The sequence below is a fragment of the Eulemur rufifrons genome, chromosome 8 (genome assembly GCF_041146395.1).
Source record: "Eulemur rufifrons isolate Redbay chromosome 8, OSU_ERuf_1, whole genome shotgun sequence".
Lineage (NCBI taxonomy): Eukaryota > Metazoa > Chordata > Mammalia > Primates > Lemuridae > Eulemur > Eulemur rufifrons.
In genome coordinates, this window is record NC_090990.1 from 66,626,011 (window position 1) to 66,653,560 (window position 27,550).

Genomic DNA, 27,550 nt, shown 5'->3' on the forward strand with positions numbered 1-27,550 from the left:
CATTTCTAAATAAGGTGGGTGGGCTCTGATTCCTTCAGCTTCAAACAAGCAAATTTTAGTCCAGTATCACAAAGTTCTATCCATTTCTCAGCACCACACATCCAGTAAGATGATAAACAAATTCAAGATAGTAAGTTTATTGATCATAACATACTGTCAAAAAGACTTCCCGGATAAATGTTCCTAAGTGTTAAAAAAAAAAAAAAAAAGCATTTTAAAGATGTTTCAGCTATATAACGCGACAGTAGAGAACTACCAATCACATTGCCTCAATTAAGGTTAGAAACGCTCTGCCTAATTTGCATTTCCTTGAAAGTCCCAATCCCATTAGAGAGTCTCAAAACATAATATTGCAGAACCCCGTACAATTTTTATTTTCATGATGCTATGGCGACAGGCTCCCATGTCCAATTCAGACACCCCGGTGACATGCTGCTGGCAACCAGCCATCAGGTTAATTCTTCCAAGTCCCTTCTCCCCTCTCATTTATAGCTCCTTTATATTTCTCTGCTTTTCTTTATGACTTTTCCACATGAATCCTTCTCTAAAATATTTTTGGGCAAAACTTCATTCCATGCTTCCTCAAGAGTGCAATAATATTGGAAGCACAGTTTGCAGGTCACTGTAAGAGGTCAGTGAGAAGTCCCCTGGTGTTAATAGCTTGAGTAATATTGTTTTCTCCTTCAGACCACACCATTAAATTGTTTTCATTACCCACAAAGGGATTATTTGTGTCACAGCAAATGAGATCTCATACAAATTCAAACTGGCTAATTTCAACCTGCCAAAATAGTTTATTCCTAACAACTAGAAGAACAAGACAATGACAAAAATTTGTAATGTCTTTTTATGATATACAAGCACAAGAGAAGAAAAGCATTTTTAAAATGAGTCCTACCAAATTATGCAGCTACAAGGCGTTATCTGGAAATTTCGGAGGGCCTATCCTGTAGTTCATTCTCCTAGAGATGGGGGTTGGGGGCATTTTCCAAAGGTTTTAAATTGTATTTTATGTTCCCTAGGAATGTCACATTCCGCTTTGGGTTTCACTGACCTTCTTCCATTTCTAAACTGTCATTTTCTTTGTTCTTTTAGTCATTTCAACTTAAAACTCCAAAGCTGGATTCATCCTTTTGCTATTCCCCTCATGTTCCATATGTTGCCGCCTCCTGAGGCTTCAATCATCTTAATGTCTTTTAAATCCATTCTTCCTCTCTCATGCCTTCACAGTTACTCGTGTGTGTGAGTGTGTGTGTGTGTGTGCGTGTGTGTGTAGGGGAGGGAGAGCTCGTGCATATATGAGACACGCTGCCCTGGTGATATGGATACAAAGTGCCACACCCCCTCCTGAAACCACGTTTCTATAAAGAATTGTGTGCATCCTGTTTTGGCAACCCTCCAAACTCAAGAGCTTGGAGCCCATCAGAGCCCATGAGAGCCCATCTGCAGGCCCAGGCAGCAAGTCCATGTTGGTCCAGGAGGAATCTGAGGATCCCCCAGTGGTCAACTGTGCCTGCTGCCTAGGACCTGGGGCTCTACTTCATATCCCAGCCTCACTAATTAGGGTCTCCAGGGTGACCTGACTGGTATTCCAGGTCTGCTGACGCTGGAGCTTTCCCTGACTCCTTCCAGAGAATGTACCCGCCCACCCCAATCCCCAGCCTGGCCCACATCAATGGCCAGGCCCCATTCCCTGCTGCCAGGCCTCCTTGGCCCTGACTTCCAACTACCCACCCCACTGTGGACTTAAGCACCTGGTTGTTGGAGGGAGTAGCATCTGTTGTCCCCGACTCCCCTGCCTGGATCCCAGCCCTTCCTTGGTGGCTCCCGGGCACTGTTCCAGGGTCTTTGCTATTGTGGGAACGGCACAGTTTTGCCCCATCATGTAGGAGCTGCCACTTTACATCGGTCAGTCTGCGGCACTCCCTCAACACCACCTTAAACAGTAGGCACAGGCCTTTGTGAGTCTGCCCAGACCCAGCCGGTTCCTTTTCCCCACTGAATCATCCGACAAGCCCGGCCACAGCCTGCCAGCCAGCCCAGCCTCCCACCCGCCGCAGAGCTCAGACAGTGGCTGCTGGAAGGGACAGTGCTGTCCATTTCTATATGGTCAGCCTCCACCTGCACTACTTCCTTTACTGCAGATGCAGGTCCTGCCATCACTGTGCGACCCTGGGCTGGAGTGTTAGAGAAGCTCCCCCAAAGCGGCCCCCTCAGATCTCCCTGCATCCATTTCTTCACCCTGAGAGAAGCCCAGAGAGCTCTCCAGGAAACTCAACAGGGGCCCAGAGATGCTAGAGAACCTTGTCTCCTGTGGGGAAATGAATGCTGTGATCCAACCCTTCATGCTCATCTTATGAAGGGCTGTTTCAGCCCACTACCCCCACTGATATATATGGTACATATATTAGTGTGTCCAGGAAGTTTATAAAGGACCTTAAGAAAATGAGGCTCTTACTAGAGCCCTAGGCTGCCCTCTTCTCTGTTATGCAAGGCTGCGACCAGCTGACGAGCCCCACAGCCCTGGCTCGCCTGTGCTCTCTGACCCCCCAGGACCTAGCTGAGCCCGTCTCTAAATGGTGCAAGATGCCCACTCTCTCCTGAGGCCCCTTGAGCTGCCTGTAAGCCCCCAGGTCCCCAGAGTCTAGCCCTAGGGGCTCAGTAGGTGCTGCAGAGTCGGGTCTCAGTGAAGCCCTCAGTTAGAAACCCCATCCTCCCTGCCACATCCTGATGGCCACGGCCTCCGCACCCCATGATCGCTAGATCCCCAGGCTGAGCCCAACCCTCCCTTTACGCCTGGGCCTGGCTTTCCCATCCAGCAGTGAACTTTCCTATGTTATCTCATTCCTGAGCTTAAGGGAACCCAAGAAAGCCTTCACTGTAAGAGCTCCCAGAATGTCTCTGCTGAGCCCTGAGGCTGGCCACTCTCCCATCCAAATGACAGAAGTCCAGAGTCCAGTGGTTGGCTCTTGGCATAGTCCCTGTGGGCCACATTCAGAGGGACTCCCTGAGTCAGGAGGCCCTGCATGATCCCTCACCATGCAGAGGCCAGTGCAGAAGAATCAGGAGGCCTGAAGAGTCTCCAAGCTCAGATGGATCCCACCCTTCCTGAACTGTACGCTGCCTTAAAGCAGAGGAATAATATTTCCTTTCCAAGTTAAAAGAAATGGAGAAAAGTGCAGTTATCACCCTATAAATTAGCATTAACCTCTTTTAGGACCACCTACATGGCCTTCTGAAGGTCCGTTCCAGGCAACTGAAAAGACACTGTTTTAGTTCTAAGCTGCACACAGATTCAATTAGAGCCTGTGGAACAACCTGAGTCCTCTGTGTCACCTCGGCATCTTCAGTGTTTCCCCCAGCTCCAGCAGAATACCCTGAGCTCCACTCTCAGACAGCATTCACAGGTCTGTCATGTGTTCTGGGGTCACAGCAGGACATCCAAGCTGTCACTCAGATCCTAGGAACTTTGCTACGTGTTTGTGGCATCTGGGCCTTCAGAAATAAACTCAGTACAGCGTCTCTGGAGCCCAGAGCCTTTGACAGAACATTAGGCCTAACTGTGAGAAGCCCTAGGACCAAGGAGCCTGGAACATACTGACCGTCCAAGGGAGGAATTACTCAAGTTGTATGAAAAGTCCTGACCTTTGGTCTCCGGCCCATCTGTGGGGTTCCTGAGTGAACTCAGTCATGAGGAGGGCTGTTCTGGATACAACACTTACATCATAAGCCTTGTCTTGGACCCAGATAGGCAGGCTCAGAACAGATACAGAGCAGGGACAGACTGGCGAGTCCAGTTCCGAAAGCTCAGGAATGTAGAAACCCTAAGGGGAGTCTCTGGGATCACCAGTCGCTAAGATAACTTGAAGGAGTTCTCTGCCACACAGTACCCATGGTACCTCCTGTCAGTGCCCAAGGCTAGTGATAAGGAAAAAGATACTAGCTCTAGAGAAGACAAGGAAGCTTCTAAGAAAATACTTGTGGTAATCAAGGAGATTATTCACGTGACAATGCACAAAGTACAACTCACAGTCCTGGGGGAGCTAACTGAATGAGACCTGAGTCTCCCAAAGTGCCCTGGTTCATAGCCAGGCTGGTCCTGGGCTAGTTAAAGCCAACAGGTTGAACCCAGCAGCCAGTGCCCGCCTCGAGGGCACATGTGGTCACTCAGGGTCCAGGCTCAGGGGCCTGTGCTCGGTTTAAGCTTTGCTGTCTTGAAATCTTCAATGATCTTATCTTTGAACTTGTTTTTTGTAAAGGCACCAAAGGAGCACGAGGGTGAGCAGAGGAGATGGGTGGAAGACAGGAAAGAGCTTCATGTTTTACTATAGTACCCTTAGGGATACTTTTTCCCTGCCTTTTGAACAAGGGACCCGAAAATTACCTAGCAGGCCTGTCGGCAGCCCTGACATAACTCCTGCCCCAGTGAGTTACAAGTTAAAGACTAATCATCATCAGGGACTCTGGAGATCCCCGGACCTCTGGTCCCAACCCCACCAAAGAAATCTCCTTTCCTGCCTTAGGGTCACTCACAAAAGTCAATTCCAGTCCCAGGCTAACTAGGTGTCCTCATCAGACTCCCATGGCTCAAAGTTGACCACTGGTGAGAATGAGGACACAGGCAGCCTGTGTTCCAGGAAGCAAATCGTGTCATGATGTCACAGAGTTAGTAAGAAGGGTGCTGAGTGACACAGAGCCAGTCCCTGTGGCTCTGACCAGCACTGCACTGAGGCTGAGGCAGCGGCTCCAGGCAGACCGCTCTGTGTGGAGGGCCCGCTGGCTTCACTGCCTGTCTGCCTCTCCCACCCCAGCGACCTGCTGAGGCCTGGGTCCAGCACTGTGAGGAGAGCACAGGCCCAGGCAAGCTTTCCCACACCTACCTGCAGGTACGACCTGGGGCAGGTTTCCATCTCTCTGAGCTGCTTCTCCTCATATTTAAAATGGCAGCAGCAGTACCTGCCTTACAGAGGTTTTATGAAAATTAAGCAGAGTGTACATGAAATGCTTGGCACAAAATGGTACTCAACTAAATAAAATCCTTTTTTTTCCTCCACAGGGTTGTTATTAGCAATGAGTTGTTATTAGAAATGAGACAATTTTATATAAAAATGCCTGACAATTGAAGGTGCTTCATAAATGTCCATTCTCTTCTACGTTCTCCTTCCTTGTCCCTCTTACCTTTGTTCTTGTGACCAACCTTTCATTAACCCTCAGTCCCCACCCCAGGACCCGGCCAAGGGAGTGGATTTTTTCGTTCATTATATAAACTCATTGAGTGCTGAGTCCCTACTGTGTGCCAGGCACCGTGGAAGTGAAAACAGACAGACACAGTCCTGTCCTTGATCGGCTCACAGTCTGGTAGGAGACACAGGCACTTAGCAAATAAATTATAATAAAACAGGTTAAATACTCTTATGCATATAAATAGTATGCTATACAAGCACTGGATCATTAACTCTGCCTGCCTAGGGGAGTCAGAGAAAATGTCATAGGGAAGGAAGACTCTTGAGCCGGATCTTAAAAGATGGGTAGGAATTTGCCATGCTATAAAAAACTGAGAGGGGCAGCGAGCAGTCCCTGGAAACATGCAGGGTGTGAGAACTTGGCACGGCGGAGGCGGGGGCTGTGTGGGAGGGGACCACTGGAAAAAGGAGGCTAGGGCAGAACTGGGAAAGGGGCCTTCTAATCCCAGCTAAGGAATCTGGGATTTGTCCAGTATGCAAGAGGAGATAAGAAAAGAGCAGAGTTAACCGTGCTTTTAAGGAAAATGCCTCAGCTGGTGGTGCGGAGGAAGGCCTGGGTCTGGAAGAGCCTGGAGAAGGAAATCCCGACAGAGACAACCACAGCTTGGTCTGAGGGTGTGCAGAAGGGTCTGAGACACCACAGAAGTAGATTTGGTGACTAATTAAATCTGGTGACTAATTGGTTATAGATGGTGAGAGATAGCGCTCCCCGGCCTTCTGGCTCAGAAGCAAAGCAGATAGAATATCCACTGCAGAGACCCCATGGAACAGGTGGAGCAGGTGTATGGAGGCCGCGGAAGTTTGTGATGCCTGCAGGACATCCAGGTGTGTGCGCAACAGGCAGCTGGAAATGGGGATTTGGATCTCATGTGAGAGGCTAAGGATGGAGATGTTGCTTTGGGAGGCATTCACATAGAGGGGTTCCTTCAAGCCACAGGAGTAAGATCACCTGAAGAGAACTTGGTGAGCCCCAGGAGAAGGAACAAAGGGCATTTCAGGATCATCAGAAACAGAAAAGACAGGACAAGAGACAGAGAAGGGACAGGAGGAAGACACCATCAGAGGGGAGCATGAGGGTGTAGGCAGATCACCATACTTGGCAACTAGGAAGATAATGGTGGCTTAATCAAGCAGTCTTACCAGAATGGTAGGGGAAGAAGCTAGCTTACTACGGTTTGAGGTATTAAGAAAATAGGATAACCAAGTATATAAAAAATCTGGTAATGAGGGAAGGAGAGAGATGGAGCAGTCGTTTGAAGGGGAGGTAAGGTCAGAGGTTATATTTTTAATGGTCCAGCACACAGGAGAGGGAGAATCAGGACAAGAGTAGGCTCCTGGCTGGAAGCGACCGGCCCCAGCGGAAGGCTAGAAGGCCAGGATGGGGCCTTCACAGGTGGACTGAGGTGGTGAACGGGGAGAAATGGGGGAGTTCGTGCCAGAGGAAGGAAGCAAGGCCTGGGAGGTCAGCTGGGACATGACAGAGGTCAAAGCTCTGAGGCCTTCAGGAAAGTGGTAAAGTTTGATTAGGTCCAATCTTGTTCTCGCCTGATCCTGCCTCTGGATTTTAGCTACTAGGATGGATCCCCGCTTCCTGCTTTTTTTGATCTCTGCCCCCCACCAGATTTGTACAGGGTCATGCTCTGCTGGCCTGCTCCTAGCTCCCCTGCACCTCCTGGCTGGCCCCCCCAGCTGCTGCTCCCTCCCAGCACAGACTCACCACGCAGACGTACCTTCCACAGTGTCCACCACGATGGGCCAGTTCTTCCCCTCTGGGCATCTGAGCTGCCCACCATGCCCGGAGCCTTGGGCCTCTCCCCGCAGTCAACTGAGTAATCTCTCCCTCTCCATCCCACCTCTCATCGTTCTAAAACTCCGCTTTGCATTTCACAACTCCCACCTTGCTCCCAACCCATCAATGCCCTCAAGATCCCACAAGGGCTCTTCACTGCCAGGCACAGGAGTTTAAGTGTGGGCTGGAGACTGGCCACAGACCTATTCGACTTGGCCTGTGTAGTCTTTTAACAAAAATGGAATTCTGAATGTCTTCACATAGGGCACGATCTGTCCAGTTAGCCCCAGGCACCACCCCTCCCTGCTGATTACACCCATCCCAGGCCCAACTCACATACCCATGTTATCTGCCTGGTCCCTGCTAGATATTTGACAATATAGTCCACACAATCTTCAAATCCAAGGCCTTCCTTCCATTCTCTGGCTCCAGTATGCCTCTCAAACCAGACTGTCATCAACATCCAAACCCCTTATTCCAGAAATCAGTCCACCTGGTCCCCCATTCCCATGACAGCCCTGGCACGGCCTCCCTAGATACGTGTGTGCCTGTCTCCTGCACCCTTTCCTCCCATCTTCAGTGCCTTGCTCTTGCCTCTCACCTGTTACACTGAGGTCGGCTTGCACCCTACCTCTCGGAGGAGGCCTCCGTGGACCATCCAAATTCACAACATTTCTTGCATGGACCCCCTCATTTGACCCTTGTGTATATTTCTTTGTTCCTTTAGTTATCTTTTTTGGGTAAGCTTCTCATTTCCTCAGATATGCCCAGAAATAGGGTTCCCTATAAGTCATACATATGAAAAGCCACATAGAAGAGATCTGCCTCTGTATAATCTGTATCTCATGGGACACGATTGTTGACTCCTAAACCTTGGTTATCTCCTGACAACCACAGGACACTACAGCGGGCACAGTTCACAGTGCCTCAGGTGGAGGCCAGGTCTCATAGTTGGTATACTGCCTAAAACCCAGTAGGTGGTCAATAAATGGTTATGATGAGAAAATACAAAAAGCAGAAATCTCTTCTTGTTCAGAAAACATAAAGAATAAAATAGGCTCACTGTTGGGTGGTGAACTCTATGACCTGATGAAAACAAACAGATAACCCTTGTTGTGCATCACTGTCAGTGAGGCATCCAAGCACAGGGATGTTTCACCAAGGCAAGAAGATGGGACCCGAAGCAGGAAGTAGGAAGTCCAGAGCTCTGACCACTGCACCAGCAATAATTTACAGGGGGACTTGGTAAAACCTCTCAACAGATATTGATTCTTCAAAGTTATGGGATCTTTGCTTCGCATACTCCACAGAGCTAGCAATAGCCATCTGGTGGCAAGGGAGAGCAGGTGGCTGTGCTGGAGGGACAACTGTCAGTGTAGGAGGAAAGGGCTACTTGCCTGTGCACCAGCCAATACCTCCTGGTTCTCCTGCCCTATAACTCAGCTTCTATTCTGATCCCTAGGTCTGTGGCAGGGCATGATTCCAGCAAACACCCTTGACTCCCGGTCCCCACCCAAGCTGTTTGTCTTAGCCACACACTGAATGCAGCAGTCCCCAGTTGAAATTTTCAAAGTATAAACAATGTTAGCATGGAATTTGATAAAGTTCCACCCCAGGTCAGCACACACCAGACCACTCCAGGTGCTAAATCAGCCTAGTGGCGTGACGCCTGAGTCACAGACCATAACCGCGTTCTCCTCAGGCAGAAATCAAGGCCCTACGAGAGGGCATTACTGAGCTCTGGAACTCTAGCCCTTCCAGGATCCTGGCTGTTGGTGGCAGCTTGGATGTAGCTGGGTAATGGAACTTCTCCCCAAACCTTCTTCTCAAAGAGGTCAGATTTGAGAGGTGTTTCTGTACCTTGCACTCAGAAAATATTCAATAATTGTTTGTCACAGCCAAAAAGGAAGGTTTCAGGTTTCTAGAAAGAAGAAAAGCCAAACAAAAGTTCTGAAGAAGGGAGTGTGAAAGGGGAATAAAAGAAGCCCTGTGCACTTGGTGCAATAGAACTGAAGGGGTCTGTGGGGGAAATGGAAGAAGGAAAAGGCAGAGCAGTGGTTACGCTGGAAACAGGACAATGATTTGCAAAAATGGCTTTGAATGGGCTACAAAAGGGAGGTCTCTGAAACAGGGAGGTGGGGAAAAGAAGCAAAGAACCAAGAGCCAGACTTATGATGACAAACGGCCACACATGGCAGAGGCAGAAGAAAGAAGACTCCTAAAAGTGTTCTGGTGGAAGAGGTGTCAAGGTGGTGACTGAAAAGGTGGGGTGAGTGGCATGCAACAGGGGTTTTCTTTTTTACCTTGAAGCTGACTTCCAACACCAGACATTGAGTCTTCTCAATGCTCCCGTCCCCCTCAGAACAGGAAGGGATGTGTTAAGAGCATTGTTGGGGCAGCAGCTGAGAGGGAACTGCATTTTCACACTTGCTCATTGACAGCCTCTCCTAGAAGCAAATGCCTCCCTCCCACAGGCCCTGCTGCAATGTCAGGAAGCACACAGGACAATCACCTGCAACAAAGGTGCTCCTGTGACTAGCTGTTTCAAGACAAAAGTACAAACACCTCTGGACTCAATGTACTAAGTATTAGTGCCTGGATGGCTTGACTCTGAAAAGAATTAGTCTGATATGACTCTCTGCACAGCAACAAGAGGGCCCCTCGTGCCAACAATCTGTTCATTTCACTCAGCATTTCTTAAGGCAAACCTTTAACTTTTTTTTTTTTTTTAACAGATATTTGATTACTAAGGCATGCAAGGCAGTAAACATTGAAAGCAGGCTTCTGTGCTGCAGAAGCAACTACAAGGCCACAAAAGCTGAAAACAAATGTTTCTGAATTCCCAGCAACTCTGGTTAGCTTCTCTTGCCTCCTGGTTTCAAAGCGTGTGCGTGTGCGTGTATGTGTGTGTACGTGTACATACACACACACACACACACGTGCACTTTATTTTTCTTTCTTCTTATCTCTCTCTCTTTTTAAATGGAAGAAGGACAGTTTATTGATGAAGCCCATGAACTATATCAAAAGGCCTGTGTTCTGACCCTGATTCTTTTCAAACACAGGGCAAATTTCCCAATCCTACCAAACGTGATCATAGCAATTGACTAACAAGGCCCCCTGGTAGGAATTGTTAGCAAGAAGGGGACAGTTTCTCAGGAGGAACGTCCTATAATATAGATCTACACACAAGATGTTGGTGCTGTATTACAGGACTCTTATGAAGCTAATGCTTGGTGGTCAGGGTCTTGCTTATAATGTTTTATTCATAAATGTTGCAAAAGTTAAATGAATTATTAATGCAAAGATCATCTGTCAGAGACAGGAATCGTTAACAGAATTTCACAGGGGAGAGGGTGGTGTACAGGGACTGGCAATGCAAGCACAGAGCTTTTCAGTTCTGTGGTGACCACGTGTTCAGATCGTCCTGGGTCTCCAGTAACAGAGCTGGTACCATTTGCCAGCCGTCGGGCAGCCTCTGCAAAGCACACCCAGTCTACTTCCTCTTGCTACTTGTCCACATTACAAAATCTGCCATCACCGTGGCACCAACAGTAGTCCTCTAGTCCCCGTCTGCAGGGAAGTTGGTGACATTACCAGGATAAAAGGGCACTGCTTGAATACAGGGCAAGGCTCTTCAGAGTCAAACTAAAGCCTAAAAAGAGTAGGTAATATTTACTCAGTGCTTACTACATACCAAACACTGTGCTAGTGGCTTTATGTTCATTATCTCATTGAATCCTCAAAACCTCACCAAGCATTATCACCATCTTACAGATGGGAAAACTCAGTCACAGAGAGGTTAGGTAAATTGCTCAGGGTCACACCACTTGGAAGTGGCAAAGCTGGGATTTAAATCCAGTTCCTGCTCTGACCCCAAGGCCCCTACTCTTGCCAGCTACTTTAATAAGCATAAAGTTTGACGAGTACAGAGCTGTCATTCTCTGGGAGATGCTGTCGTAATGGTCACTACTGTGTTGTAAAATCTTTAGAACAGATCAAAAGTGAGCTAAATGTTGAGAGAGCATATGACTGCAGAAATAAAATTAAACTTGATAAAAATCAAAGGAGATACAAGTTAAAAACCTAATGACTTGGGTCCACGTCGTTCTCGCCCCATCACTTAGGAGCAGCCATTCACTGACTGTGGAGAGTGCAGTCTAGAGCCAATCTGCTTGGGTTCAAATCTCAGCTCTGCTACTAATGTTGAGCAAGACACTGAATCTCTCTGGGCCTCAGTTTCCTCATCTGGTAGTAATAATAGAACCTCTCTCAAGGCTGTCATAAACACTAAACGAAATAAGACATGTAAATTGCTCAGAACCATATATAACCCATAGTGAACACTATTAATATTTTTACCAGTATGCGTCTTTGGGCAAGATGCTTAAGTCCACCTAAATTTCCTTGTCTGTAAAACAGATCTATGTACAGTTGTTAAGAGGGTTAAGTGAAATAAAATTCTAAAAGCATGGAACACACCGATCTCATCACAGGCAGCATTCAAGAAATGCTCATTTCTTTTCTCCTTCCCAAGACAGTACTATCACTTAACCTTCAGAGACCTCAGTATCTCATATTATAAAATGAGATACCCACCCATTCCCCTGCCATTGTCTACCTCACAGGCAGATCCCAGCCAAAGCCTATCAAAGGCCAAACTGGAAGTGGGGAAACCTGGGTTCTACTTTTGGCTCCAGCTATTGAAAAGCCACTTAACTTCCCTAAACCTCAATTTCCTCATTATAATATTCATAATATTATAATCTCAACAAGTGTGTGCCAGATAGGATACTCCATATATATGCAAAGGTACATAAATGAGGTACAATGCCTGACTTCAAAGTGTGCACACCCTAGTTCAAAATAAAGGCATATAAACAATTAAGTGCTTTGATCGAGGTATGGACAAGATTGAGAGGTGGCCCCAAGGAGAAATAATCAGATTTACCCAGGTAGAGCAAAGAAAGATTCAGGGGAGACAGCCCCTCGGGTTGGGTATAACAAGAGGAATGGGAGTTTCCCAGGCAGAATGAGGGGGAAGTACCCCAACATGTGCAAAGGCTTAGAGAGACAAAATGTAGAAGTGTAAATAATTCATTATAGCTTGAGTACAGGAGGTATCTAGGAGAGGGGCAGGAAAATAGGATGATAATATCTTCCCTACTTACTCTGCAGGAGTTCCATGAGAACAACATATTAAAACACTGAAAAAGACACAGTACTACAGAAACATCGTGCATGGATATTATTAGTGTTCTAGCAAGGCTCTTTATGGCACTTAATTTTCATTCATTTCCTCCCAGCATGGGTATTGCTAGAAACTCCAGGTATTGTTTCTTCACTTAGCACCACTCTGCCTCCTTCCTCTCTCCTCTAAGAGAAGGAAAAGGATAATTTAGCAGCAATCTAAGTGGAGAGGAGGAAGGAAGAAGTGAGAAGAAAAACATCGAGCTCCTTGTTTCAACTACCACAAACTCTTTCAAAGATGCTTAACAGATAATGTTTCACATTTTAAAAGAGTTTGGTCCTTCCTGGTCAGAAAAGAAACCTTGACCCTAAGATCACAGCTTTTCAAACATTCTTGACCATAACCCATGATAATTATCATTTTATAGCACAATCCAGTACATACACACACATACACATACAGAGAAAGGTTATGAAACAATACTTATTAAATGCAATGTACTCTGAAATATTCTCCTTTTTTATTTTATGTCATTTTTTAAAAGTGTTGGTTACAATCTCACTAGTGGGTCACAACTCACAGTTTGAAAAACATCACCCAAAAGAAAGGAAGGTTCGTGGAAGACTTCAAAAGTATGGTTTGCAAATCCCTCTACCCTTTCTTTTCTTTTGTATTTTAAGACATTGCAAAATAGAAGAAAGTCCAGCCCATTTTCTGGGAAACAACAAAATGTCTGTGTGCATAGTTCACCTGGTGTGTTGTTTGACAATAAATGAGAGGTTTCCACGTGGGGTTTCTTGTGTGTTTGGTTGCTGTAGCTGACTAGGCTTGTTGACAAGTAGGAGTTCAAAACTCTCTTAGGCAGGGCCCTGGTACCCTGTGGAAAGCCGGATCATATGTCTCAAGTGTCTTTTCAATGAGAACAATCAATGAGAAACTTCTTTCACGTAAAGGGCCCCATCACACATCATAACCCAGAAGTGAACAAGCATTCTGCCTCAGGGCTGCTGGGATGGGGACATGATGCCTAGGTGCCTTTCCAATCATGCACACATTTAAAACTCACACCACCATCACCACCACCACTACCCTCCAGGACAGAGTCTGCTCCCCATTCAGCTCTGTGTGCTTCTGTGTTCAACCAAAATCCTAAAGCTGGATAGGAGCATAAAGAGCATCTGGTCTACCTCTCTCCTTCCAAAGAGGACAGCCAACTAAACTTCCCCGGCTCACAGCTGAGCTACTTTCCACTGTACCACAAGTATCTGTGCTCCACAGGGCCTTCTTTGCGGCACTGCACGAGCTTTAGATGTTTCTACCATCACGCTTCTGAGTGTGTTGTTTCTCCTCCTTAGAATGTCTTTTCCTCTTGCCCATACAAATCCCACCTGTCCTTCCAGATTACATCCCAGCCCTCTAAGAAGCCTTCCCCAAACTACAGCCCCTGTCCCTCCTTTCCTTCTCCTCTGAGATGAGCTTAAGCTCACTGAATTCATGCAACCATTTGTCTCTTAGATGCTGTTTAATAGACAGTTAATATATATTTATTGACTGGCTTTCTAATATTTAAAAGCAGAGGGTAAGAAACTTTAGGGCTTAATCTTAAATGATGTTTTCCTACAAGGCATGTATCAAAAAGAGTAAATAAGAAAGGTTTAGCATTTTATCGTGAAAATATTTAGATCATGTAATTATTAAAGAAGTGAGTGTCTCCGCATACTCAGAACCATTGACTACGATGATAGTAGATGCCAGCACTCTTGATTTTTCTAATATACTATCATTTGGGAGGTGCTTGTTTTAGGCTACTGAATTCTTACACTTATTAAATAGAGCAACTGGGGGCTTTTTCCCTGGGAAGATACTGGATCCTGCAGTAGGTGATCTCACGGAAAGCTCTGACGCAGTCGGAATGCACAGAACTCTACTGGCTGCTGCCTCTCAAGATTCTCTCCCCCTGGGAGAACATCCCATAATACAGATCTACGCATAAGATGTTGGTGCTATATTACAGGACTCTCTCTTCACACACACACACACACACACACACACTTCTCTCTTCTTTTTCATTCCTACCTTTGGTTACCTGCTGTTATAATAGGATCACTGAACTTTATAACTTGGAAAGAGCTTAAAGATGACCTATTCCACCTCAGCTGAGGACATTGAACCAAGAATAGGTGAGCTAATGTGTTTCAGCTCATCCTTGTAGAAAATGAAAGAGTTGGGGTTAAAACCCAAATCTCCTGTTATCCAGAGAAATCAGGAGCTAGAAGTCATAAAAACCTTACCCCACCTAGATTTTCAGTTTCATTTCCCCCACCCCTGAACTTCCCGTCTTCACCAGATCCCTCTGTCTCACCGCAGAGGAACTTCCCTGGGTTCTAGACACCAAACTGTCTTCCTTCTATTAACCAATTCCTCAATGTTGTCTCATCTCAATCCCACTACTTCTCTTATCCTGCTTGGACTTTCATTGTTTATTCCGGTTTTTCCTTTACTTAACATCACATCTGCCAAAACCACAGAGCTCCTTTACCTGAAACCCCTTCAGGACTGTCCTAGACAAAACAACATACAAAACTGAAGCTAGCGACCGTGGCTGTCTCACAAAGAGTCCCGTTCTCTCTACCTGGGATTACAAAAGCCTTTTCTATCTCATGCGTACTATAAATGATATGAGGAAAAAGAAAGTTTTCTCTTTAAGCAAGCAGGTAATTTCTTATGACACATAGCCAAGCCAATGATTCTGCCTACAAGTTAAGCAGGCAAAGTGGCCCAGCCCATTGTCACGACCTACCAACACCAAACGTCGCTCTTTGCCAAAAACATCAATATCCTCTCTATCCTTTCGAGAGTGGAAATATTGATTAATGTGAACCCTTCCTTTCTCATTCTTGTCCATTTTCTTGTCAAACTGCTAAGCGAAGAATGAGGTGGTCAGAACAGAAGACAGGACAAATAAAAGACCAGTACAAAATCCAAATAAATCAAAAGTAGCTGGGGCCGGGTGAGGTGGCTCACGCCTGTAATCCTAGCACTCTGGGAGGCCGAGGCGGGTGGATCGTTTGAGCTCAGGAGTTCGAGACCAGCCTGAGCAAGAGCGAGACTTCGTCTCTACTAAAAATAGAAAGAAATTATATGAACAGCTAAAAATATATAGAAAAAATTAGCTGGACATGGTGGCACATGCCTCTAATCCCAGCTACTCAGGAGGCTGAGGCAGTAGGATCGCTTGAGCCCAGGAGTTTGAGGTTGCTGTGAGCTAGGCTAACGCCACGGCACGCTAGCCTGGGCAACAGAGCGAGACTCCATCTCAGGGGGGGGGCGGGCAGTAACTGCAGAATGTTATGTTAAACACGTGGACTCTGGAGGCCGGCTGCAGAGTCTTGGTTAAAAGCTGTGTGACTTTGGGTGCGTTTCTTAAACTCCCTGCTACGTTTCTTTATCTGGTAAGTGGGGGTAATAGTAGTTCTTCCCCCACAGGGCTGCCGTGAGGATTAAGTAAGTTAATATTTGTGAAAACACTTGGGACAATGCTTTGCATAAATAAGCACTACATAGATATTTGTTAAACCTTCGGCTTGAATTTTTTTAAATAATCATACTGTGTATCTGCTGACCTCCAAATCCTACTAGCAGTTTCAAGACCTAGAGACCAGATGATGGTGCCAAGCCACACAACATGTACTCTGCATCCTCTAATAAGAATTGTTTCCAGGAATTAACCCCATAATCCCTTCTCACTGGGACTCAGCAGGAACGCACTCCTGGACCTCTCTCAGAAATGGTGCCCACTGCCGCAGCCACATACATGGTGAGAAACAGCCTCTCTGCCTCAGAAGGGCTATGAAGGCACAAAAGTTCTTGTTTGCCCACATGTCACCAATTCTACCTGTAACCCAGAACTGGAACTGGGGGGCAATAGGTCCCCTACCACAGAGAAAATAAAACAAAGGGAAAAATCTACCGTGCCACGTGTGTCTTCTTGGTACAGGGCTCATGGTGCAAAGCAAACTCCTCAGACCTGTCCAAACTCACTGTCCTAAAGCCTCTCCTCCCTTTCTTTCTAAATTTTACTCCAATCAGACTCTCAGCTACACCAGATTTGATCTTCTCAAGGATCAGCCAAAAGCCACCACTTTGGTAAACCCAGTAGGACCTGGTCTCACTCTACCTGTCAGCAGCATTAACACTGCTAATACCCCCTCTCCTTTACTGCTCTCTTCTCTTGGCTTCTGGGCCCCCACAGCCTCCTGGCTTTTCCGGCTCCTCCTTCTGGGGCTCCTTTGCTGGCTGCTCCTGGCCTTCCCCACCTCCTTACACTGGAGCACCCTGGGGCTCGTTCCTTGGTTCTCCTCTCATGTACACTCATGTTTGCTTTCCCGGGGAGCTCAAGGCATCTTGTGGTTTAAAATACCAATTCTTTCCCCCAATGACTCTCAAATGCGTACCTCCAGCCCAGACCTAAATCCTGAATTCCTAATTCAAACATCCACCTGCCTACTCAATAGGATCGGCACTTCACCTGGATGTCTAATAGCATCCTAAATGTAGTTTGTTCAAAACCAAACTCCTAAACTTCCCCCCAAACCTTCTCCTCATTTGTCTTCTCCACCTCTCCCCCTCCTCTTCTCCCCTGCCCCTATACTGTACCCATCAGCAAATCCTTTAAAAAATATCCAGAATCTGACTGTCACCATCAACTGCCCTCTGGCTGCTATTATCTCTCCCAAGTACTGAAATACCCTCTTAAACGATTTTCCTGCTTTTGCCATTGCTTCACTACAGCAAAGAACAACCGGAGAGACACCATTAAGTCCAATCACACCACTTCCTTGTTCAAAACCTTCCCATAGCTTCTCGTCTCACTTAGAAAAGCCAAAGTCCTTGTCAGCATGTGGTCCACGCCCACCCCATCGGCTCTCTGGCCTCATCTCCACTCGCCCACACTGGCCCCCTTGCTGGCCAGGGCTCGTGCTCACTGCATCTTACACCCACAGCACCCTTCTCCGGACACCCACACAGTTCGCGCCCCCACCACCTTCACGTCTCTGCTCTGAAGTCACCTTCTGGGTGTCCCTCACAATGCTTTTTAAAATTGCAAACTATGCCTGCTTAGCACTCCTTCTCTCCCTTCCCTGATTCTTCCACCTAAGACTCATCTATTCTAAATTTTACTTATTTTGTTTACCCCCATTAAAATACTTATTTTTGTCTTCCCCTATTAGGTTCAGGTGGGTGGAGATTTATGTTCGTTCTTGTTCACTGCTGCATTCCTACTGCCTAGTAAGTGCCTGGTACACAGTAGGTGCTCAGTAGAGATTTGCCAAATGAATGGGACCAATGGCTCACTTGGTTCCTCTTACCTAAGACAGTCATCACCGTCTTCATTAGCTTCATGGGTGCCCTCCGGCGGCTGATGGACCCGCTTGTATGTGGAGACAAGACATTGGTTTTCCTCTTGACATACATGTAGATTCGCAGGTACACCACAACCATGATGAAGAAGGCCACGAGGTTGGACACAGCCCAGAAAATGAGGTAACTCCTGCTGTAAATGGGGGCCAGGGAAGAGCAGGCAGAGATGTTGCAGAGGCAATTCCAGCCCAGCGTGGGGACTGCCCCCATAAAGATGGCAATGGCCCAGATAAGCAAAATGAGCAACGTCACCCTCTTTTTGGTCAGGTTGCTGTGGACCCGCATCCTCATGATTGACATGTGCCTCTCCACGGCAATAACCAGCAAATTGGTCAAGGAGGCAGTCAAGCTAGTGTCCAGAAGTCCCTGGCGGAGAAACCAGCGGTTGACAGTCAAAGTTTTTGAAACTGGACCAGTGTTAAACATCAGGTATACATAGGCAATTCCAGCAAAGAAATCTGCAGCAGCTAAGTTAGCCAACAAGTAGTAGAAGGGGAAGTGAAACTTTCTGTTTTTGATCACTGCTGCGATGACTAGAGAATTAGAAAAAAAAATAAACAGGCAGAAAAACGTGCCAACGCACAAAACAATCACAAGCTTCGTTCCTGTCCACTCATCGGCAGTGTCAGTGTTGCTCCTATTATAAAAAAAGTCCATCTGCTTATCATAGTAACATTCATTCATTGTGGAGAAGAACTGAACATCCTAGAAAGAAATTTAAAGAAGAGACAAATATCACTCTTTGTACAATCAGTCACTAAACCACCAATTGCCATTGCTAAGCCTCTTGTTCCGGCTAACTCCTATTAATCCTTCAGGTTTCCGTGTGAATGCCTTTTGCTCCAGGACACTAGCCTCTGACCTCCTACCACACCATGTAGCTCACATTTTAATTGTTTATTTCCCAGGTTGCGAGCTCAGTGTAGAAGGATGTGTGTCTATTTTGTTCACCATCATAACCCCAGGATCCAGCTGCCCTGTCTGCCTCATGACAGGTGATTGCTAAATGGCTGACTGAATGAATGAATGATCGTGGAGCCATCAACAGGCCAAATGTGCTGAGCCTTGCAAATCCACTCTGCACTGGTAATAATTACCACACAGTATGTTAATTCTTTCTTCTGGTTTCCAATTCATTTCTTATTTATGGGTTGTGTCCAATTAATCAAGGGCAGGTTGGTAATTCCAGGCATATTCTTGCCAAGATAATGGAGGTCAAATTACTCTTCATAGAACCAAATGGCTTCCCCAAGAGATCAGTTTTCCACCACTTCTGATTCCACTTCTGATCCTCCTTTTGCCACCTTTTGGTTTCAAGCTACAATTACAATGTTCACTTATTAAGCATGTGGTATGGGGATGGAGACTTTGGTCTTAATACTCTTTCTTTACCTTTTTTGTTCACTTCTTCCTTACAGTCTCCTAATCGAAACTGTACCAACTTGTTTATTGGATTCTCCAGCACTCTTCACCATGGCAGATGGTGGAGGATCAGGCCTCCATGGGCAACACTGAGATTTGGAGTTTGGGCAGATAACACCCAATGTGGATGTTGGAACATAACTACCATTCGAGGGCAAGTCCTTGGGATACATGTCTGAAAGTAGACTCCAAACTGGGGTATCAGGCAGACAGGGAAGACACTAACCCTCTCAATAAAAGATCTCTTGCACCCCAAAAGTGAGGGTTCTGGCCAAGGAAGGGCTGGTCGGGGGCTCCAAGGATGCCCATCCGTCTGTGTTTGGTGGGGAAAACCAAGTATTCTGCCTCACAGTGGTCTGGCGCCACAAAGGGCCCTATCAAAGAAGGTGGAGTTAGGGCCAGGTCCTCTAGGTAGGATGATTGTGGTCTCCCTCATAAAGAATGAGGCTACGGCCGGGCGCGGTGGCTCACGCCTGTAATCCTAGCACTCTGGGAGGCCGAGGCGGGTGGATCGCTCGAGGTCAGGAGTTCGAGACCAGCCTGAGCAAGAGTGAGACCCCGTCTCTACTAAAAATAGAAAGAAATTATATGGACAACTAAAATATATATATACAAAAAATTAGCCGGGCATGGTGGCGCATGCCTGTAGTCCCAGCTACTCGGGAGGCTGAGGCAGTAGGATCGCTTAAGCCCAGGAGTTTGAGGTTGCTGTGAGCTAGACTGACGCCACGGCACTCACTCTAGCCCGGGCAACAGAGTGAGACTCTGTCTCAAAAAAAAAAAAAAAAGAATGAGGCTACAACTTATTCCCTGGAGAACCAGAGATCTGGTAGGCCCAGGAGCTGAGCAGTGGGAATGAAGTGGCTCTAATAGCAAAAGCTATTTAAAAGACTTTAAAGTTCCTGCAAATTCTGAAATCTAATCCTATGTCCAGAATCAGGATAAGCAAACCAGATAACAATTTTAAGTAGTACAAAATAGAAATGTACCTCAATCTTCTTTTTAATTTATATTTAATGGTATAATGGTACTTTTAAATGAATTAGATATTGTATCTCTGCCGTAGCAAATGGGATGTAAATGTCATTTCATATGATTAAAATAAACAAACTAGGAATAGTCTCATAGTCTCAAGAGAAAAATGGTTCCAATGCCTTTCAATTACAAGGAAGGAAAACTTAATTTTACTAAGGTCAAAACAAAAATTACTCTCTTTGGAAGACATTCACTAATATTTAACTGTAAATATCAAATAACTTCATACGACCAGGCCATTGTATCATATATCTATACCCTATCATAATAATTTTCCCAAATTAAAAATATAGATAGTACGGTAATTTTAATAACTTTGTAATATTCCATTATATGAATTTACCACACTTAATTAATCCTAAATGTTGGACATTAAGGTTGTTTCCAGCATTTCACTTCTGTAAACAAGGCTACATTCTTGTGCACTAATCTTTACACACTTGGCCAATTATTTTTTTAGGAATAATCCATAGATTTCAAATTGAGGTAAAGGATATAAATTTATTTAAAGGTTTCTGATACATTTTCTTGTCAAACCTCGCTTGAGAGAGATTGTATTTTTAATCCCACCAGCAGCATATGAGAGATAAACAGAAGGTACTAATCTAGTAAAATTCAGTTTAAATATCCAAAGAGAAAACACAGCTTTCAACCATGTTGAAAGTATACAGAAACTCAAGACAAACAATCCAAGAACCACTTGCTATGGTCTGAATGTTTGTGTTCCTCCAAAATTCATATTGAAACCAAATCCCCACAGTGGTGGTATTAACAGGTGGGGCCTTTGGGAAGTGAATGGGATTAGTGCCCTTATAAAAGAGGCCTAAGGGAACTTGTGAGCCCCACAACATAAGGACACGCATTTGCCCCCTTCTGCCATGTGAGGACACAACAATAAGGTGCCATCTTAGAAGCAGAGATCAGGCCCCCACCAGACACCAAATCTACTGGTGCTTTAATCTTGAACTTCCCAGCCTCCAGAACTGTGGGCAATAAATTTCTGTCATTTATAAATTACCTAGTCTAAGGCATTTTTGTTATATCAGCAGGAACAGACTAAGACACCACATGAGAAATTTTAATAATATATTTATTATCTGCCCTTTCACTAAAAATAATTTATGTGTTTTATTCTGTTACATGCTCTAGATATCTAAAAGAAACATATTTCTAATTTAAAATTTATATTATCCCTGACAAATTTATTAGAAATATCAAGATTAATATTGCACAAAGACATCAGAATTAAGACAATACAAAGAAAATACTGTTAAAATTTTCCTAACTTTCTTTTGAAAGGGATCTTAAAATTTTAGTTTTGGTTCTTAACATGTGTTTGAATTTGTAATTATATCATGCAATAAAACCTCAATGATTTTTACTTCAAAAATCTTCAAATTCAACTTTCCCCCACAAAAACCAAAATGGCACATTCTTAGACATGTTATAGCAAAAATTGTCCTAAGACTGCAACACAGTTTTGTCTTACAAAGTTCAGATATCACAGAAGAACTATAATTAGCCAGAACTTCCTCTAAGTAGTCCCCTAACTCCTGGCCCCAGATTCTACTTTGGGGAGAAACAGTCAAGGAAGACAAAAATGTTTATATAGAACATTGGAAAGAAAAAAAAAAAAGGAAAAAATCCATGGAATATTATGCAGAAAATGAAAATAATGTTCACTATGAAGTTGTGATAATATAAGAAAAAGCCCATGTCATTGTTTTAATACAAATTATATACATACAAATATACATACACAAATATATGTATGTAAAAGGTATAGAAAAAGATAAGAAAAAACTCCCAAAATGTAAATAGCTAATTAAGGATGGTAGAACTGTGGGTCATTTTTTAAAAAAATCTTTCCAGCTTTTTCTATATCCCACGTTTCTGTTATAAATAAATAAATAGACTTTTAAGCACTATTTTACAAATTCTTTCTTAGGAGCACACATTCTACCTAATGTATTCTACCCTTTCTTCTACAGCTATAGCTCTGAAAAATCAAAATTAATGTTCAAAGGAAAAGCCTCAAATATTCACATACCTACAGCTTTACTTGCTGAAACCTGACCGTATCAGGACATAATATAACTTTCACCAGTTCACTTAGAAACATTTCCTATCACCATCACCTCAGAGTTCCAAAAATGAGTAACTCGAAGTTTTATGAATTAGTACTTTTGATTTTTTTCTCCTCTGCCATATGCTACCAAGCTTGTTGGCAGTCCCCAGTACATATTAACTAGAGATCATCATCTTTTCTAAGCTAGAAATTACCAAAAACTTTAGCAAGTTTATAACAAATGACTTCTCTTGACCTCCCTTAAACCTTAAAACATGATTCTGTGATTTTCAACAAATTAGCAAATTACTTCAAGTCCTAGCTTAAACGTCTCCTCCACAGAGATACTTTTCCAGCGAACTCGAAGTAGCCCTGCAGCTGCCGTTCTCAGAGAGCCCCGTTTTAACTTTGTCAGAGCTACCCAGCAGCGCATTTGTCACCCAGCGTTTTCTTTTGTGTTTGTGCATTTATTTTCTCTCTCCCACTCAGACTGTTCCACTCCAGCACAGCAGGGACCTTGCCCATTTTGCATACTTCTGCACCATCAGCATTTGTTGAATGAATGAATGAATCTCTATGCTACACTACCTTTTCTCCCTCTAAAATAAAAAGGTTCAGTTAAGGGCCTATGGTGACTTATATGTCAACCACTAAATATGACAATTAGAGAGCTCCATCACTCAGTAATTATGTATTCTCAGGTAAGTTACGTATATCATCTCCACCTTATTATTACTATATTTAATTACTAGTATTTGAGTGCTTACTCTGTGCTGCTCTAAGCATTTTACATGGATTATTCCACTTAATTCTCCCAAGAAAGATATAGGTACTACTATTACACCCATTTTGCAAATGAGAAAACTGAAGCACCCTTGCCTAAGGACACACAGCTAGGAAGTGGGAGACCCTGGATTCTATTCAGGCAGCCTTGCTCCATAGCTTGCATGCTTATCTACAGGCTATGCTTTCTCTCCACAGACACATGAAACACCAGACAGAACCAAGAACTACAGTTATACTTACAATAACTATAGAATTGCCAAAATAGAATGAGCAGATCAAAATCACACTCCGACTGCCCCATACTATAAAAAATTGGGGAGATTCTGAATAGCCTTTGGTCTTATTTTTTTCTTAAATAGTCCTGAGAAGGGTAGACAAGGCACTTTTCTGAAAATATGTTTTCATTATGGTAAGTAGGACACAATGTGGTCAATTTCAGGACCAGGTTAACGTTGCTAAACTTTACTTCTGCCAAATCACAAGCTGTTGTTTGTTTGTTTGTTTTTATACTAAAGGCTTAGAGGGTTTGATAGTTCTGACCCAGAAACAAAAGATGCTAAACTTTGGAGCAATTACCACAACTTCAAACTTCAGTAATTGAAGACTTCATAAAATGATGGTTTAGAAAGTCTATATGTGGAATCCAAATGAAAACTTCACAAGCAAAGCTTTCATTTAGACTCTCCCAAACTTGCTTCTCTAAAAAAAAAAAAAAGTCCAGCCAGCCCAGAATGTGGAAACAATTATGAAAATTAAGACATTTGAAAACCATTCAAGCAGCTTTTATTTCTAGCTACATCTTATGAGACAAGTTGCTGCCTGGCCTTTTAGGTGGATTTCAGTAACATTCCTCTTCCTCCTAGGAAGAAACATGGTGCATCGAAGACAAGGTCGGTTGATGCCAGGTGTATTTTCTTTCTCTACAGTTCACAAATGTAGAAGAGTCCTCTCCTCCCTGAAACCCCATCCAGATGGGAGTTAGTTGGATGCTATGTTAGGCGGTACCCTAGCTACCAATCCTGCATATGCAATCAAGCTTGTTCACAGAATTCTTTTTAATAATTCATGTTAATGGAAAAATTGGGATAGCATGGAAGATTTAAATTCACATATAATCCCTGAGGTTCATTTTAGCCATTAGTGTCAAGGCCTTTGCACTTGCTGTTCCCTCTGCCCAGAAGCCCTTTCCCCCAGGTACCCACAGCGCTCACTTCTCTACCTCATTCCTGCTCACAAGTCCCTTCCTCAGAGATGCCTTCCCTGCCATTTTCTAAAGAGCACCCTAGTCCTCTGCTGCACTTAAGCTATTTACCTTGCTTTATTTTTCTTTATAGCATTTCTCACTACCTGACACTGTCTAGTTGGGGCTGTGGTCTGTCTCCCCAACTAGAAGGCCTGTGCTTAGGAAGAACACAGGGACTCTGGGTTGTTGGTGCATCCCCAGTGCCTGTGACAATGCCCAGCACACAGCAGATATCAGTAAATGCTTGTTACATGTAGAATCAAATGGAAGTATCCTTCTGCGCTCACACTCACATGCCCCTAACCTTTTAACCACATGGAGCATTATCACTTTATTCTTCATATATTCTCTAATTCAGGTCTCGTAACTCTTTTATTTCTTTTAACAAAACTTCAAAAGAGAGGGGGACCTAATGGCCAAAGTTAGAACAATTTGAGCAACAAAATAAATAAAGTAGTAGGGATTATAACCCAAAGTATAAAATAAATATCCAAGAGTCCATACTGATCAAAAAAACCTAACTAAATAAAATAATAATGGGAAAGAAGAGACAATTCTCCTGGGCAGAAGAATCCCAAATAAATCACATAGATGCTCCACCCTAAAGGAGGAGGAGCATAACTGCCCATTTCTTGTGTGTGGGCTGCACATAGTGACTTCCTTCCACAGAGTACAATATTGACGTGGGGTGGGCAGGGACTTTTCAGTGGAGAAACTTGACAAACACTCCTTCAGCTGGATGATCAAGGTCAACATCAACAATGATGAGCCACGTTGCTAGTCTGTAATCCTGATATGACTACACTTTACTCTGTGGTCTTCCACCCCCAAACCCATAACCCCAGGCTAATCATGAGAAAAACATCAGACGAATCCGAATTGGGGAACATTCTACAAAATTCCTGTCCAGTACTTCTCAATACTATCAACATCATCACAAAGGAAAATCTGAGAAACTGTCACAGCCAAGAGGAGCCTAAGGAGACACAACAATTGAGTATAATGTGTATCTAGATGGGACCCTGGAACACAAAAAGGACACTGGCTACACACTTAGGAAAGCTGAATAAAGTACGGACTTTACTTACATCCATATCAGTTCATTAATTATAACAAATCTACCACATTAATGTAACATTTAATAATAGGGGATTCCATGTAAGGGAAGGGGTATAATACAGGAACTGTCTATACTAACTGTTCAATTTTTCTGTAAATATAAAACTATTCTATAAAAAATATTAAACTGACTTTAAATAGTGGATGATGTTATTTACTATACTGAAGAAATTTTAAAATAAATAAAGCCTCTGTGTTTCCTAAGCAGTTACTTTACTCTTTGCTATGGTAAAATAAACAGAGGAGTAGCAATTTGCTCAAGATTAAACTCAAAGGAATATCATCTGTAATAGAGTATCCATAAGCCTCTGATATTCTTGGATAAAGCTAATATGTTTACCGTACGGGTGCTTGTTAGGGGTGGAGCTATTAAAATTCTCCTTCCCTATTTTAACACTCTAGATGATTTCTCTTGAGAAAGCTACGCCCTCAGCTGCTAAAGTTTGCTTACTCTGTTTCCTAAGAATGAATCTTAAACTCCATCGTCTAAAATTGTTCTGATCTAGATCCTCTGTTCTTCACATAGCCACAAAGTCTCCACTATACCCCCTCCAGTGAAGATCCCAAGGGGCAGCCACACAGAGGAGAGGCAGCCCGCGCTGGGTGTGCTTGACAAAATACCTAACACAAACGTGAAGCTTAAGCTCTCAAGTCATCCTCAGCTCAAAGACGGTGACACAGGGGGAAACTACAGCCTGAGTTTAGCTGAATAAACAGGTAATTGTGTCCATGCAAGTTTATGAATATGAACCCTTTAGGCAGGGAGGACAGCCCGTGGCACGTCAGGGCGTTCACCTACTGCTCTCTCTCCCCCAACAAATGCGATTTATAGAAGGTCATGTATATACACACAGCTTCTACCCGAGGACTTGTTTAATAAACAACTATAATCAAAGATATTGTTCCCCAGATGTTCCTGATGACTGAAGACTGTCTCAAAGCCCTTGATTAAACAGGAAAGCAAATGTGAAAACATGCAGAACCAAACTAAAGAGGTGACACATAGATTTAAGGTGACCAACAAATTCCCTGACTTAGTTTTATCAAAACATAATGTAAATCTTTAATTGTTTTTGCTGTATCTATTTTAAAATTTTAATCTAAGTTATCTAACTCATTAGGTTACTAAGATGTCAGACATGTTTTGTCCTTTGACTCTCATAAAAGATGCTAATCACAATGCTTAAAACTAGTATTTATACATAACTCTATATGTTCTATTACATAGCAAATAATCCTTAGACCATCGTGTAATCACATTTCAGTAACTTTACTGTTGAATTAAGACTGTCAGAATTTAAAGTGTGGACTTTCACAGCTAAAAGAGATATTCTTCTTGCACAAATAACTTTGTCATCGATAAACATATATTTTGAGAAATTTCAAAGTGCTTGCTTACACCAAATGACTTCTATGGTTTGAATGTATCCCCCAAAGTTCACGTGTTGGAAACTTAATCCCCAATGCAGCAGTGTTAAGGGGGTGGGAGCTTTAACAAGTGGATTGATGGATTAATGATGTTATCACGAGAGTGGATTAGTTATTGCAGGAATGAGTTCCTGATAAAAAAGACGAGTTTGGCCAGATTTGCTCTCTCTGTCTTGCATGCTCACTTCCACCTTCCGCCCTCCTGTCCTTCTACCATGGGATGATCCTGGCCAGATGCCAGTGCCATGCTCTTGGACTTCCCAGCCTCCAAAACTGTGAGAGATAAATTTCTTTTCTTTATAAATTACTCAGTCTGTGGTATTCTGTTATGACAGGGGGAAAAAATGGACTATGGCAATTTCCCAAGAGAAGAAAATTCTATTTCTTTATATTGTAAAATTCACAACAAAGTTTTCATCCAAACTGTTTTGTCCTAATCCACCCATGGTACTGTGTCCCCTTGCTCCTCCACTTTGTGGCCTGTCTTCTGCCTCTAGTCCTAAGGAGGCTATTTAAGAGTCTCTTGTTCTACATGGTTTGTTCCAAATAATCCTGTTACCAGAGACAGGTCAGTAGTGATTTGCAGTGACACCTTCTTGCTTCCGGAGATCATACCCGCCCAGGTTAGTGCCTGCCTGAGTCCTCACACGCCATATAGAAAGGAAAATAATATTTTAAAAGCATGTGGCTGTAGTGAGAAATAGTTCTTCTAATCAAGGCTTCAGAGATCCTCATGGAGAGCACTGTTACTGCTACACAAACAAGTCAGAAGGGCTCCTGCAGGTATTCCAATGCTTTGGAGGAA

General features: G+C 43.9%; 1 protein-coding gene across 1 annotated transcript in view; it reads right to left on the bottom strand.

Annotated features, from left to right (window-relative positions):
- LPAR3 (lysophosphatidic acid receptor 3) overlaps positions 1–18,328 on the bottom strand; it is a 50,420-nt gene extending 32,092 nt beyond the window's left edge. The window contains exon 1 of the mRNA XM_069478143.1: positions 17,593–18,328. Coding sequence (XP_069334244.1) covers positions 17,593–18,328 — 736 coding nt within the window. The remainder of the gene's footprint in view (positions 1–17,592) is intronic.
- Positions 18,329–27,550: the final 9,222 nt, after the last annotated feature.